The sequence below is a fragment of the Equus quagga genome, chromosome 7 (genome assembly GCF_021613505.1).
Source record: "Equus quagga isolate Etosha38 chromosome 7, UCLA_HA_Equagga_1.0, whole genome shotgun sequence".
Classification (NCBI taxonomy): domain Eukaryota; kingdom Metazoa; phylum Chordata; class Mammalia; order Perissodactyla; family Equidae; genus Equus; species Equus quagga.
This window is the reverse complement of record NC_060273.1, coordinates 83,151,397-83,165,686: the sequence shown is the minus strand read 5'-3', so window position 1 is coordinate 83,165,686 and position 14,290 is coordinate 83,151,397. Positions and strand designations below refer to the sequence as shown.

Genomic DNA, 14,290 nt, shown 5'->3' with positions numbered 1-14,290 from the left:
GGCTGTGAAAACAGGACGAAATCTTGGGCTAGGGTATTTGTTCCTGCAAGCTGCAGGCAGGCCAGCTGGGTTGTGTGGTCTGCACACTTCTAGAGAGAGGGACAAGAGCACACTGAGCACCCAGTATGTACCGAGCCCTGTTTTGTGCTGAGTACACCACGAGGGGGGCACTGGGGCTCCAGCAGGGATCCAGACAGACGTGCTCCTTACTCATGGAACGTATGTTCTTGAGGAGGACATTCAACAAGTAGATCAACAAACACGAATTGTGATGGACGCTCTAAAGACACTGGATAACGGGGTGGTGGACTCTCTTTAGATAAGTTACCTGGTGTAGACCTGTGACATTGAAGCTGAAATCTGAAGGATGAAAAGTCAGACATGTGTGGACTGCATAGAACATTACAGGCAGGGAGCACAGCCTGTGCACCGGTCTAGAAGCATGGACCATCTGGCTTGTTTCAGGAACTGAAAGGAGGCCAAGGTGGCTGGAAAGTGGTGGGGAAGGGGACAGTAGTTGATATGAACTTATTGAGGTAAGCGGGGGCCAGATCATATAGGCTCTTGTGGTCAGGAGCTTGAGTTTTGTCCTTTGATCAGCAGGAAGCCTTTGAAAGATTTTAAGTAGAGGCATGACATGATCTGATTTATGCTTTTTTTTAAGATCATTCTGGCTGTTGTGTGGATCCCGGATTATGGGAAAGCAATTGTGGAAGCTGGGAGATGAATGAGGAGTCCAGGCAAGAGATGAGACTGGCTTGGACCAGTGTGGTAGCAGTAGAGACGGGGAAAGAGGTGGATGGATTCACCATGTGTTCTGGAGAGAGAGCCCACGACACTTGCCAAGGGTTGGCTGTAGGGTGGAGGATGCACAGAGAGGCTGTGGGCTGCTGGTCCATTGAGGGGACACTCCTGAAGGAGAGCTTTCTGTGTCTACATGCTGGGGATGGTGTGGGAGGTACAAATGGGCTGGTGCAAATGGAAGGAAAAGAGGACCCTTGCTTTCCTAGAATCTCCTTTGTAGTAGGGTTTTAGGAGCACTTTCTGTCCCCAAAAGCAAGTGCCTTGTGACACTGAGGTGTTCTCCCAGAGCAGACTGCTTTGGGAGAGATTGGAGGAGGGATCAGGAGAGAGGGAAAACCAGAGGCCAAGATCAAGTCTCAGCATGCCCAGCCTCCACCTGCATTTGCAGCCCTGGGTTTCAGCCTTGGTAAAGGAGTCCTCCTCCCTGTCCCGCCAACTGGGTGGAGAGGGGCTTGATGGGGCAAAGGGCTGTCCCACAGGGGAGCCCCAGCCTCATTTGGAGCTTCATTAGCCACTGGCAGTGGGCAGGCGGGGAGGACTTTGGAACAGACTTGGTTCAAAGGAAAGAAGCTTCACTCACAAAACAGTGGCTTCCCTCTGAAGCCTAGTTATTATTCCAATTAAGCCACTACAAAATCTACTCCCTTAATAACACCCTGCCCAGGAGACCTCTGGGGTGTTTTGTGGAGGGCAGGTTGGACGGGGAACTGGCTGAGGATGGGGTGCAGGTCTGCATGCTGACAGGTCACCTGTTGGTCTCTGGGCAGCAAGAAACAGCATTATGAAAAGAGTGTTGGCAGTCAAGGGATGCTATTACAGGGGGCCTTCCTTACTGTACAGGGTCACTGCCCCTTCTGAGGAGCCCCTCAGGTGGGTGCTGGTAGGAGGACTCTCCACCTGGCCCAAGGCTGCCATGGTATTCATAACCAGCACCTATATGGAGAGCCAGCCATGGTGCTAAGGGCTTTACGCTGCTCTCATTTATTCTCACCAGCTGATTCTGGCCCACAGATGTGTTTAGTTTGGCCCTCTCAAAGTGTTTTAAAAATTCTGAATCAGTTGCCAACATTTTAAGTTCAGGAGATTTATGTAAAAATCCAGATCCAGTTTGTGTCCTCTGGGAGGTATGTCTTTCCCAAGGTCCCTGGTCTAGTGAGGGGTGGAGCTAGGATGGGAATGCAGCCCCTCTGAATCTGGAGCTCCTGCTTTTCTGCTGTGGGAGACCCTGGCTTGAAAGTGCCCTCTTTGCTAGAAATGAAGAGAAATGCAATTCATGTACAGGATTGTGGGAGAAAACAGGTGGGTGCATTTATAGCACCTCTCCCCTTCCTCCTACCCTATCCGTGACAGGGCCGGGTTGGCAAGATGTAGGCTAGAGTCAGGGTTCTGTTAAAGTCACCTTTGTCACTCAGACCTCAGAGGACAGCGAGGATGGGCAGCTGTGGGTGGTAGAGCTTTGCTGCCCCGTTCAGCTCATGACCTGGGCCACTGGGCTTCTTGCACTCTGCTGCACAGAGGCGCGGGGAAGTCTAAAGGTCAGGAGCGTGGTCTCCTGAGTCAGATTTCTTACAAACGCTGTGATCTTGGGCAAGTCCGAGCTTAGTTTTCCTCATCTGCAAAAGGGAAGCTGTCATGCCCACTGGCACCGGGGCTGTTCCTAGGGTTTTGTGAGGTCCCTGGGGGTACCAGGGCGTCCCCTTCCCCTGCCACAATGAGTGCTTAGCAGTTTTAGCTTTTGTTCCTGCCTCCTTGGCATTTGTCCTACACACACCACCAGGCATCCCTCTGTACCTCCACGCCCTCTGGAGAACACTCTACCTGCACCTTTGGAGCTGGGCAACGAGCAGCCCCAGTGAACCTTCCTGTTATCCTGGTCCTGCTGTTGGGGGACACTGGGGTGGAGAGAAGCTCCTGGCTGAGGGCAAGTCCAAGCAGGAGGGTCCTTCTGGTCAGCTCAGAGCTCTGGGTAGTCATGCGCTGCCTTAGACAGCTCATGCCCCCTGGTCCCTGCAGAGCTGCAGTAATGTAAGGGGAACCCCTGAGCTCAGCATGAGTAGACTTGGGGTGGCAGCAGGTGGCAGATGGGATCCCAAGTGGGAGTGGGGAGGCTGGTTGGCCTGCAGCTGGGCTAGCTGGGCAGTAAGTAGGGCTTTCTCCCTACAGACACTGGCTCCTTGTGCTTTGCTGTGGGTAGTGAGGCAGCCCGGTTCCAGACTAACAGGAACGTGGTGGAAACCACTCTGGGCCCCAAGCCCTAGATCACTTCTCGCATTAGGACTCAGCCACTGACTAGCTGTGAAACAGGTTAACAAGCCGCTCAGTGTGCTCCCCTCCAAGAGGGGACAACAGCAGGCTCTGCCATCCAGGACTCTGCAGGATTAGAGGAAATAGTAGGTGGGAAAGCACTTGCAACAGGCAGGAGCTGACAAGGGCACAAAGGCAGCTCAGTGTGGGCTCAGGGATCAGATCACGTGGATTCAAATCCCAGGTCAGCCAGTTACTAGCAGGACAAGGCACTGAGCCTCCCCAGTAAATGAAGCTAATAGCTCACAGCTTACCAGGTTGTTGGGAGCATGAGATAGCGGACATAGCGAGGTGAAGGAATGAGCTCAGTTTGGGAGAGTGGCCCTTCTTACCTTGAAGTTAAATGCTGCAGTCAAGATAAAGTTGGTTTGTACTTTTATCAGGAGAAGGGCTTTTGGGGAGGGAGGGCAGTCCATCCCGGGACTAGTCGCCCTGAGCCCCGTGTCTCAGCTTGGAGCCTCCCTGCCCCTACCCCATTTCCACACCCCTCTGGCTGCCACTCTCAGGATGTGCCCTCAGTGCTGTCTGGGCTGGCTTGTCCTAAACTCAGATAGCATGGTCCTCCTGGAAGAATCAGGCTTCTTTTCCTCTGCCCTCCCTCTACATCTCCTTTAGCCAGACTCCTGCTCCTCTGAGGCTCTGGGCTCAGGAGGTGGGAGATGCAGCCCACTCTCGGGGCCCCCGTGGGTGGGTGGGGAGAGGCTGAAGCTGGCTGAGGAGAGGTCTAGGGCAGGGTCTTGTTCTCATTCTTCCACTGCAGTGGGGTAAGTGTGGGGAGTTACGTTATCAGGCAATTTTCTGAGATTGAGGATTTCCCAGCCGCCTGTGAGTATAATGGGGCCTGCCTTTTGTTGCAGATGGAAGAGAAGAGGCGAAAATACTCCATCAGCAGCGACAACTCTGACACCACTGACAGTAAGGCCTTCCATTTGGGGTTCCCACAGGGAAAGCCTTTGGCTAATTATCAGGCCCACGGGCCCAGGTCGGGGGAGGCTGCCCTGTGGTCTCAATGGTGATGAAGTTTGAGTCAGGCAGGGTCCCTCTGCTCTAAGAAAGTCCCCACACCACCATGGCCTCCAGGGCTTGTATCCTCTTCGTTCTACTCCCCTTTACCTCAGGTCTCAGTGTTTTGCTCTGGTTGGAATAGGTCAACTCCCCTCTGGCCCTTTGCATATGCTACTCCTGTCTGCTAGGGACACATCCCTCTCTCTCTGGCCCTCCTGTTGAATCAGGGCCCTATGGGAGGTCTCTACAACAGATAGAGAACCTATCACTCTTTATTATGATTTCCTGGTAAGTATCTTTCCTGACCAATGGTGAGCTCCTTGATAAGAGGGGTCACGTCTTGCTCACTGCTATACCCCCAGCTAAATCAGCACATAGTAGGTACTCAGGAAATGTTTGCCAAAGAAATTAATGAAGGAGTCTGACCTTCATGGGATCTTGGCAATAGAATCTTGGAGGTAGACTTTTGTGTGGGTTAGGTGTGTGAATTGGATGTCTGGGAGGTGGGAGGCATTTTCGAGGAGAAAATGGGGCCTGGGGAGCCTCGTCTGAAATTTGGGGGAGAGAAGGGAGGTTTGTGTAAGGTAAGAGCTTTCCTCTGGTACCAGAAGGCAGCTCTGCTCAGATGCTCCAGGAACCTGGGCCTGCAGGAGCCAGTTGGAGTAAGAAGTTCCATTCTGCCTTGTGTAGGAGAGATACGCCGCCAGGAGGCTCCCACCTAGCGGTGCATCCTGGTGGAAGCCCAGGCTGAGGAAGAGGCTGCACTGCCAGGGAGGATGGACCTGGAGCCCTGCAACTCTAGACCTCAGTTTGTTCACATATGTGGTGAGCAACTGGGACTAGAGAGGTCTCCAAGGCCCTGAGAGCTCCTGGAGTTCCACCGCCCCACAAGAGCCTGAGGACTGGTGCACTAGGACAGCCTGTCAGGGCCCAGCTCCTTCCTACCTCCAGGTCTCGTTCACTGACCTTTGAGGTCTGTTTGTTCAGCTTGGCTCTGGTGTCTCACCTGGCCAGCCCTTCCTCCCTGCGGCAGGAGATCACAGCATCTGGCCCTCTGTGGCTGCAACCACGCTGCCTGTGGCCTGTCTCAGTAGAGCCAAGAAGAACCGCATCCTCTGCTTCTAACTTTATTGCAGGCAAAGGAACCCTGAGGGCCAGGCTCCTGCAAGAGTGAGCGTCTGGGCCACTGAGACCTGTAGCTGCATCAGAGTTGGGCCAGGCTGAGGCCTAGAGCCTTCCCACCTGCCCCCACCACTGTACCCACCCATGGCTGTTGCTCTTTTGATCCGTAGGGGTGGAGGCCACAGCCTGCAGTCCAGCAAAGGCCTTGGACTCTTACAATAATAGCTAATGTTTATTGAGGTAGCGCTGTGTGCTGGACACTGTGCTAAGACTTTACTGGCATCATATTTAATTCTTATAAAAACCCTTTGAAGACAGTTATTCTCTTGCTCTCATTTTATAGAAGAGCAAACTGAGGCTCAGAGAGATGAAGTCATTTGCATACGGTGACAGGCTAGTAAGAGCTGAGCCAGGGCTCAAGCCTGGTCTGTGAGTCTCCTTTAGAGCAGCACTCTTCCCACTGCCCTCTTCTGCCTCTGTATTCCCACTGGGCGTCATCCCAGAGGGTGTAACCTGGGGTGGGGTTGGAGAGGCTACGGAAGGCTTATTGTAGCCCTCCTTCACCAAGGAGGAAACAGAGGACCAGAGAGGGCAAGGGACTTGCCATGGGTGACAGAATAAGCTAATACTGAGTCCTGGTCACTACCTTTTATTTAAGCCCTTTCTGGTTGGTTGAGTGAAAGAGGCTTCAGGTCCCCCCCCCCCCCGGTTCATCATTGGAGAGGCCCAGAGCAGGGACAGTCCTCCAGGTGCTCAAAGAGGTCTCCACCTCCTGGACATTCAAGCCAGAGGTCTCCTCATAGGTTTCCTGTCATTGGACGCAGATAGGTGGTGTTCCTGGCCTTCCAGGGGTGCCTCATGGGCTGTGCTGTCTTTGTAGGTCACGCTACATCTGCATCAAGATGCTCCAAACTGCCCAGCAGCACCAAGTCGGGCTGGCCCCGACAGAACGAAAAGAAGCCCTCAGAGGTGAGTAGTGACAAGTGTCCTGGAGAAGGATGGAGCAGAGGTGGGGAAGCGACAGGAGCAGAGACCTGTGGTGAGGGAGGGCGTGAGCTCTGCAGATGTGTGGGGGAAGAGCGTTCCTGGCAGAGGGCACAGTCGTTGCAAACCGAGGCCCGTGTGGCTGAGTGAGGGAATGGGAGAAGGCCGGTGGGGATGCCGTTTCTCATAGCCTTGTAGGTTGTTGTAAGATGTTCCTATTGATCTGAGCCAGAGGAGGAGCCTTTCAGGGATTGTAACCAATGACATGGTCGGTTGTTTTAATGAAAAGTCCCACTGGCTGCTGTGAGGAGAAGGGAATGGGGGGGCAAGTGTGGAAACAGGTAGGGTTCTTTCGCAGTTGTCCAGGAGAGAAATGGTGACTTAGCGCCCAGTAGTGGCAGTGGAGTGAGGAGCAGTAGGACTTGGGACATTTTGGAGGCTCAGCCAAGGGTGACAGCATTTGCTGATATAGGGGTGAAGGAAGGCGTCCTCAGTCATCTGGTTGAGTCACCCACTCCTTATGCCAGGTTCACACACATCTGCATTTTAAGGCTTCCTCACTTTGCCCTGGCCTGTTTCTTGTGGCAGGTAGAGGTGTTTATGCCCCCGGTGCCTTGGAGAAGAGCATTAGCGGGTGGGTGGGCGAATGGGCAGCAGGATCCTGCTTCCTGAAGCCCTGGAAGACTCACAGCCCCTGGCCGCCCTGCTCCCTCTTAGGTCTTCAGCTCACTGCACAGGGCTCAGAAGAGGCCCTTGGCACAGATGAGGTTGCAAAAGCATTGAGTGCCTGAGAAGGAGGCGGTTTTGAATCTGGCCCTTAAGAGAGACATTATTCTGCAGCCTGCAGAGCAGCCAGGCATGGAGCTGGATGGTTTACTTTTTTAATCCTTAAAACTAGCTCAGAGTTCTCAGTCCTTCTGTATAATAAGGAAACTGAAGATCTCAAAAGTTATATAGCCAAGACCTAAAGTTCTTAGGGCCAACAGTGCCAAGGGTGGGAAGGCCCAGAGTTGTGGGGCATAGCCCTTGGTGTGGGGTGGGGGAGGGTATCTTTGTTCTGAGCCTGGTGCCCTCCTCTCCCTGCCTGCACCACAGGGGCAATCCTGGCCTAGCTGTTGTTAGCTGGCCCTAGGGGGGTCTTCTGCAGAAGCTTGCATTTGAAAAAGGACTCCCTGCCTCTTCCACCTCCTCTGTAAGCTAGCCTATCCTAGGACTCTCCCTTTGTTGGGGGGGTTCCTTTGAGACCTGATGCCTCCCATCCCCATCCCCCAACCTAGTGTCCTCCTTTGGCCCCCATGGGGGAGGAGTGGAAGTGGAAGGAGATATCTCCTGGAATGCAGTAAGGACTGAAACTCGGGGTGGGGTGGGCATGAGAGGATGCTGTTCTTGAGGCTCTTAGTGCCCTCCTGGACTAGCCCTGCTCTGTGGGTGGATGGGATGTGCTCAAGTGCACTGAGAAGTAGGAGGCAGTGTGCTAGGGCCCTGGGAGCCCCTGGGACCACCCCTCCACTCCTTCAGCCCCCACTCCTCTCCTATCCCTTAACCCTCAACCCCCACCCTCATCAAGAGACCCACAGGGGCTCCACCACTGCTATGATTTAATTAGTAAAACAATAGTCACCTTTATGTGTCTTCCTGGTTCTGGGAGGCAGGAATTGTCATGCCCTTTTTCTCAGAATCCCACCTGCCCACTGCTTTCAACAGCTATTCAGGTTGGAGAAGGGTGGGGAAGTTCTGGGGAGCTCCTGGGCCTGGCTCAGTCCCCTAACTCCCCCCCTTCCTTGCTCCCTCCAAGCACCAGTGGTAAGAGGGGCCCCCACTCACTACAAAGATCCTAGGGGCAGGGCTGCCATGTACACCCAGGATAGGCTGCTGGCAGGGAGGAAACAGGTGTCATCGAAGGCCTAGGGGAGAGAGTGATTTGCATGGGGCTGAAAATTCCCCTGCCTCGCGGGTTTTCCAGCGCACAGAGCCTTTGAACCTTTCTCCACCTAAAAATAGAGTCAAACCATTGTAAGGGTGTTGGTGCCCAGCCCTACTGGGGACTGGCTGTGCATGGCCCTGGGTTTGGGCCCAGGAGCCTCAGAAGCGGGCTCTGAGGCCTGACTGGAGACACCCGGCCTCGAGTCCTGGGCACCTGGGCTCCAGGAGGGCTGAGGAAGTCTTCCCTGCCTTGAACTGTCTCCAAGGACAAGCTTTTCCTCCCACAGCAGGCTGGAGAGTAGCCTGCAAGGTTTCCCTCGTCCCCTACGTGAGGAGGCTGGGCCATAGCTAGCATAAATTCCAAGTTACCGTGGGGCAGAGAGAGGAAACCATCAGTGAAACCTTCCAAATTATTTGGTTCATGGGAACGTGGTGAAAGCAGGGATTTGGTGGCAGATAATGTTTGCACTAAATCTCTTCACTGGGTTGTTCCCTTCTCTTTCTGTGAACAGGTTGGAGAGGAGGGCCTTTATAGTCAGCTGGGCCTGGGGGCCAAGGGCCTTGGGCACCCCACTGAAAGGGGGTCTGGGAACCCTATCTGCCCAGTCCCCTGGAGTAAGAAGCCTATGGGGTGGTTATCAGGCTGGTCACACAGTCTGCTCCCAGTCTAGCCTGAGTTCCTAGCCAGAATGCTTGCAGATTGATGTGCGTGGTACAGGAGCCTCCTCCCTAGTGGCTGCAGAGCCATGGAACCCATGGTTCACTTAGTCCCCTCATCTCTGAATGTGGACAGTGATGGGGTGGGGGGTTTAAGGACTAGGAGTACTTAGCATAACAGCAGCACTGCACATCAGGAAGCCAACAGCTATGGAAAGGGCTAGGGTTGGGTTTAGGTGAGACTGGCAGGGCTGCCTCTGTGATGACCTGCCAGCGGCTGCCCTTCCCAGTGCACCCTGAGGGGCCAAATCAAGGGGCACCTCTACATCAGAATAAAGTGCTCCAGGGTAGGAAAAAGTGCTCTGACCCAGAGTCAGGACCCTGGACAGGGCCGAGGCCTTGAGGCCCAGCTTCCCTTCTGGCCCTTAACCAGTGGGTGGCCTCCCTCAGCCAGGGTGAAGGAGAATACAGCCCTCAGTACCGGCGCCTGAAGAGACAGGCTCTGGGATTCCTGGGAGGCTGGCTTAGGACTTTTGACAGACGTGTACCAGGTCTGACATTGGCCCTGGGATCCCCTTTGGCAGTGGAGGAAAAGGTGGGGCTGACCCCAAGGACACAGGCTGCTGCCTTTCTCTGCTCTGCCTGTCTGCAGGATCCCAACAAAGCTGAGATCTGTCCCTTGGGGCTTAAGTCGGCCAGGCCAGTCCTGAAGGAGGGGAAGGGATTAGCTTGGCCTGGGGAGGTGGTATGAGTGTATAAACCATGATGAGGCCTTGGGTTTCTGGCCTGGCCTGTCTCACCAAAAACCATAACCATTATTGGTGCTTAACACTTTGTGGGGCATATCTCTGAGAATCTGATGGAGATCACAGACCAGAGATTGTTTTTTAAATACCAACACCAGACCCCCATCCCACCTCAGCCCCAGGAATTCTGACTTAAATGGACTAGAGTGGGGTCCCAGGTACCTGTTCTTTATAAAAGCCCTCCTGCTGGAAGGCAGGGTTAAGAACTACTGCTGTAGACCTTTCTCTTTAATTTGCTAAGACTGGAGTTCCTGGCTTGGTCCTCCCTAGAAGACCCTGAGGTCGAAGGAGGAAGGGGAGGCTTTCCAGCCAGGTTCAGTGACCTAAGCAAAGGCAGGGAGTGTGGGTGGGGGCAGTCCCCCAGGTCGCCCCCTTCCCCCATAGAAGCTAGAGGACTGAGGTTTCTGCCAAGCCCTCAGCCTGGCAGGGGTGTGAAGGGCAGTTCAGGAAGAGACCTGGAGGCCAGCCCTGTGGTTTTGAGGCTGTGTCTTTCTCGGGCCTGGGGCAGAGAGGCAGATGGAAAGGCAGGCCAAGTGGTGGGGGTTTCCCCCAGGCAAGCTGTCTTGAGATAGAAAGCTGTATTTTCAGGGAGTCAGAGTCCCCAGAAGTCATCCAGTGGGCAGGGACAGGAGTCTTTAGGGCCCAGGAATTACTGATACTGATTAAACTCAGCAAGCACTGGAGAGCACCTAATAGGCCCAGCCCATTGCTAGGGGTACAGAAAATGCAGGCTCTGTCCCTAGGGAGCTTGTCCTCTGACTGTCAGCAGGATGCAGGTGCTACACAGGAAAGTGTCCGTTATGAGAGATGCAGCCAGCTTTGCCACTGAGGAGCTCTGTGACCTTGGGCAAGTGACTGTTTCTCTCTGAGGCTTAGGGTCATCTTCTGTAGAGCCCCGCCCCACACCTTGCCATGGAATTTCTGTTCTGTGGATGTGACTGTCCTCTCCTGACGCCTGTGGAGCCTGGAAGTGGGGGAAATCCCAGAAATGAGTGGTGGTGAGGCTGGCCTCCCTGGGATGGAAGCCTGGATGGTCCCAGAGCAGGGTGGCTGGGAGTTGGGATCCAACTGGTGGCTGCTTTGTAGGCCCTGGTGACAAATCAGTCTATCTCTAATGAGAGAATGGGGCCTCTGCAGGTTCCACAGGGGCCCTTCACCAATGTGCTCACCCTCTCGCCCCTGAAGAGAGGGCCTGGGAGAAAGAGGTGATCCTTGTGAACAACCTCTGCCACCAGTGGAGTGTCCCCCAGACCCAGTGTCTGTGAAAGTTCCTATATAAGGATGGCCTGCCCTCCCGGAAAAGGCAGAGAGTGAGGAGTGAGGATGCAGCTTATTGGTTTGACCCACTGCTTTTAGAAATGGGACCCTCCTACTCTGGGTGAAGGCAGGGGTGGCCAGATTGTGTAGGGGTGCAAAACCACAGGATAAATAAGGTACCTTTCTGGAGGAGCAGAGGTGTTATCCAGATGTTTGAAATAACATATTTTGTAATAAAGCAATGATGGCGTATGTTGTAATAAAATGGAAAATGCCCACAAACTTGAGAGATGAAACAGGAGAATCCAAAATAAGGTCATATGCTTGGCCCTGTGGTTTCGAGCTACGTTTCTAGCCAACAGTTCCTCTGCCCCCCTGTGAGGGGGCTGGGCAGTGAGGGGAGCCCTTCCGCTGGGCTAAGCGCCTGCTTTTTGAGACTCCCTCCCGCTGCCTTCCTCTGGGGTGGGGGGCAGAATCCACTTCTAGTATAGTCGGAAACATTGCTGATCCCGCCAGCTGGAAAGGCCGCCTGGCCTCTGGGACTTGTCTCGCAAAAGAAATGTGTGTAATAAATTCTCTTTAAGAGCAGGAAGTGCTGTTATCCTTGTGAAAGAGAAAAAGATGCTGTGTGTGTGTGAGTGTGTTTTAAGTATCTGACCAAATTAGCCTAGTGGTAGCTTGAATGGAACTGGGCAGAGGGTGCTCTTCTCAGAGCCTTACTCTGGTGTTTTATGCCTAATTTTAACTATCTAAGTTTACTCTTGGCTGATACTCTTTATCAGGTTCCAGCCCAGGAGAGATTTTTTAAAAGAAGAAATACCTTGTTGGTTTGCAGGCAGCATTGCAGTGGTTAAAGGACAATGCAGACCTCGAACAAGTGGCTTGATCTCCCTAAGTCTCAGTCTCCACATCTGTAAAATGGGGGTAATATGAATTAGGTGAGACTATATATATAAAGCATTCAGCACAGTATCTGCTCTAACGGGGCAATTACTTTTCGCCGTTAGCTATTTCTGATGAGACGAGATGCTCAGGAAAAAAATTGTGATTTAAAATGAAGTATCTGGTAGTAATTTCACTTGTCTCTTTCAAGACAGACCCTCAAATATCCTGTGGGGAACTCGGGGGAGGGTGCCACTCCCAGCTTTGCACTGGGACTCCTGATGTGGACAGAGGTCAAGGAGAGGCAGCCTTGGCCAAAGCCATTTTCATCGACCAAGATCAGTTCCTGAAGTCCGCCTGGAAGAGTCTTTTGGGCCAACCCCCTGCCTCCATCCTCCCTGCTAGGCAGGACAGCAAGTGTCAGAGTTCAGTCATACCTCAGACAAATCCTGGGGTTCATTCATTCACTCACTCATTCCACAAGCATTTTTTGAGCACCTGCTGCGTGCCAGGCACTGTGCCACAAACTATCACAATAGTAAACAGGACACATGAAGTCTCTGCTGCTCTCAGCTTGATTATTAGAGGAGATGGACGTTAAACAAATAATCATATTTTGTAATTGTGCTAAGTGCTGGAGCCTGTCCTTAAGTAACTGAACTTCCTCTTGGTCTGAAACACACTATGATACAATAATTTGCCCTTGAGAAGAGGAAGCAGAGACCAAGGTCCCAGGATGGAGTGTTCACATAACATCCACAAAGCTTGTGACCATATATGAGAGCTCTTAGCACAGCATGATGAAAGTTGCTTGTTGTTATTGTCTTTTTGCTTTTGATGATCACATCAGACTCCACTGATACCTTCTGGCAGAAGGTATCAACCCAAAACCTGTTTTGGGTTCTAACTGAGGAAATAGGTGCTAAAAGCTAAGTAGACTTTTCAGTTGTTGTGGTCTTCAGTCTTGGGGAAAGGAACCAGAGGTCAAGGCCATGGACTCCTACTCCTGGGCCCAGCAGGGTCTTCAGCTCCCACCAGAGCTGCATTGGCATCCCTGGTGCTCAGATTGGTTCTTAAATTAGAGTTTTAGACTTTTAAACATCCTTCACACTGTTTGAAGAAGCTGCAATCAACATCTCCCAAGCAGCTCAGCAGAACTTGGTTGCCAGGCAGCAGACCTTTAAAGACAATTTGTCAATCTCTGCCAAAAGAGAAAAATAGTAAACATTCACATTCTTTGAAAATTGCTTGTTTTCCAGCTTCTAACTTTCTTGCCATGGCAAGGCCTCCAGTCCATCAGTGTCCATTTTATTCTTTATTTAGTTTTCATAAATAATTCAAAGGCATTTTAGGAGAATAATTGAGTCTTTTTTCAAGCCCAACCTCTGGCAATTCAAAACAAAAAGATGTTTGGGTTTTACAGTCAAGTTGCCATATTTGTGGACAAGTTTTACATAAATGTGCAGAGGCTCCTTTGGAAGGTGCAGAGTTCCCAGCTGCCCAGCTATAGCCTTGGGCAGCAACCCAGGAAGGTGGTGGCAGATCCTTGGAAGGCACTTGAGTCATTCAGCCTTCTAAGCAGCTCACATGTGCCAGGCCCTGTGTGGCCCAGCCAGACCTCGCTGAGCTCACCTTCTAGTGGGGAAGACCTGGAAAGAAACCAGGAGATTCCAACACAGGGGCTGTGGGAGTTCAGAGGAAGCCCAGAACCCAGCCTGGGATCGGAGAAAAGACTTCCCAGAGCAGGTGTGGGCCAGACTTAAGGATGAAACAGGCTACCCCCCTTTGGCAAAGGAGAAGTGTCCCAGCAGAGTCCTCCCATATGCAGAGGTTGAAAAGTGCTAGGGGACTACAAGTGCATCCCCTGGTAGGCCCTGCAGCTCAGCCTGAGGGCAGTGGGAAGACAGAGAAAAGCACCCGAGGGCTTAGAACTGCAAAGGCCACCATCTGATTTGCATATTTGAGCCTTTGGGGAAGCCACCTGATTTGACTTTGGGTTAACCCAAGGGCAGTGGCAATGAGCACGTGGCCAGCAGGGGCAGGAGGCTGTAGGGGAGTATTGGATGGCTCCAGAGTTGTCTTGGCCTGGGTTCCTTTGCCACTTCAATATGTAGGACCTTGCGTACGTTATTTAACCAACTTGAGTCCCAGGTTTCTCAACCTTAAAGTGGGGATGATGGTAGCATCTGCCTCACAGAGTTCGTGTAGGGACTACTAATCAGTTAATTCAAGAGTAGCCCTTAGACTGATACTTGGTACTCAGCGCTCCTTAAGTGTTGGCCAGGACTATTCCAGTAGTGCTGCCCCCCTGTGCTTCCATCAGTCCTCTGCCTGAAAGGGCCTCTGGTGTCCACTCTGCCACCTGCTCCCTGAGTGACCCAGGACGAAACTTGGAACTCTTGGGACCAGACTCTCCTCTCTCCTGACTCTCCCTGCCCGAGTAAAGCCTGGGATCCCTTCCTGCTCTGAGTGCTTAGTGCCAAGCCTATTCTTAGGTCAGGGCTTCCTCTCCTGCGCCGGCATGGTGTGGCATAGCACTCTGCTGT

At 52.7% G+C, this 14,290-nt stretch overlaps 1 protein-coding gene across 7 annotated transcripts in view; it reads left to right on the top strand.

Moving 5' to 3' along the window:
- Positions 1 to 14,290, top strand: part of JADE2 (jade family PHD finger 2) — a 52,010-nt gene that overhangs the window by 6,555 nt on the left and 31,165 nt on the right. For 6 of the 7 annotated variants that reach the window (XM_046665820.1, XM_046665821.1, XM_046665823.1 and 3 more), the window contains exons 2-3: positions 3,966 to 4,023; positions 6,116 to 6,204. The exons of the other annotated variant lie outside the window; for it this stretch is intronic. In XM_046665820.1, the coding sequence (XP_046521776.1) occupies positions 3,966 to 4,023; positions 6,116 to 6,204 (147 nt within the window). The remainder of the gene's footprint in view (positions 1 to 3,965; positions 4,024 to 6,115; positions 6,205 to 14,290) is intronic. 7 annotated transcript variants of the gene reach the window in all.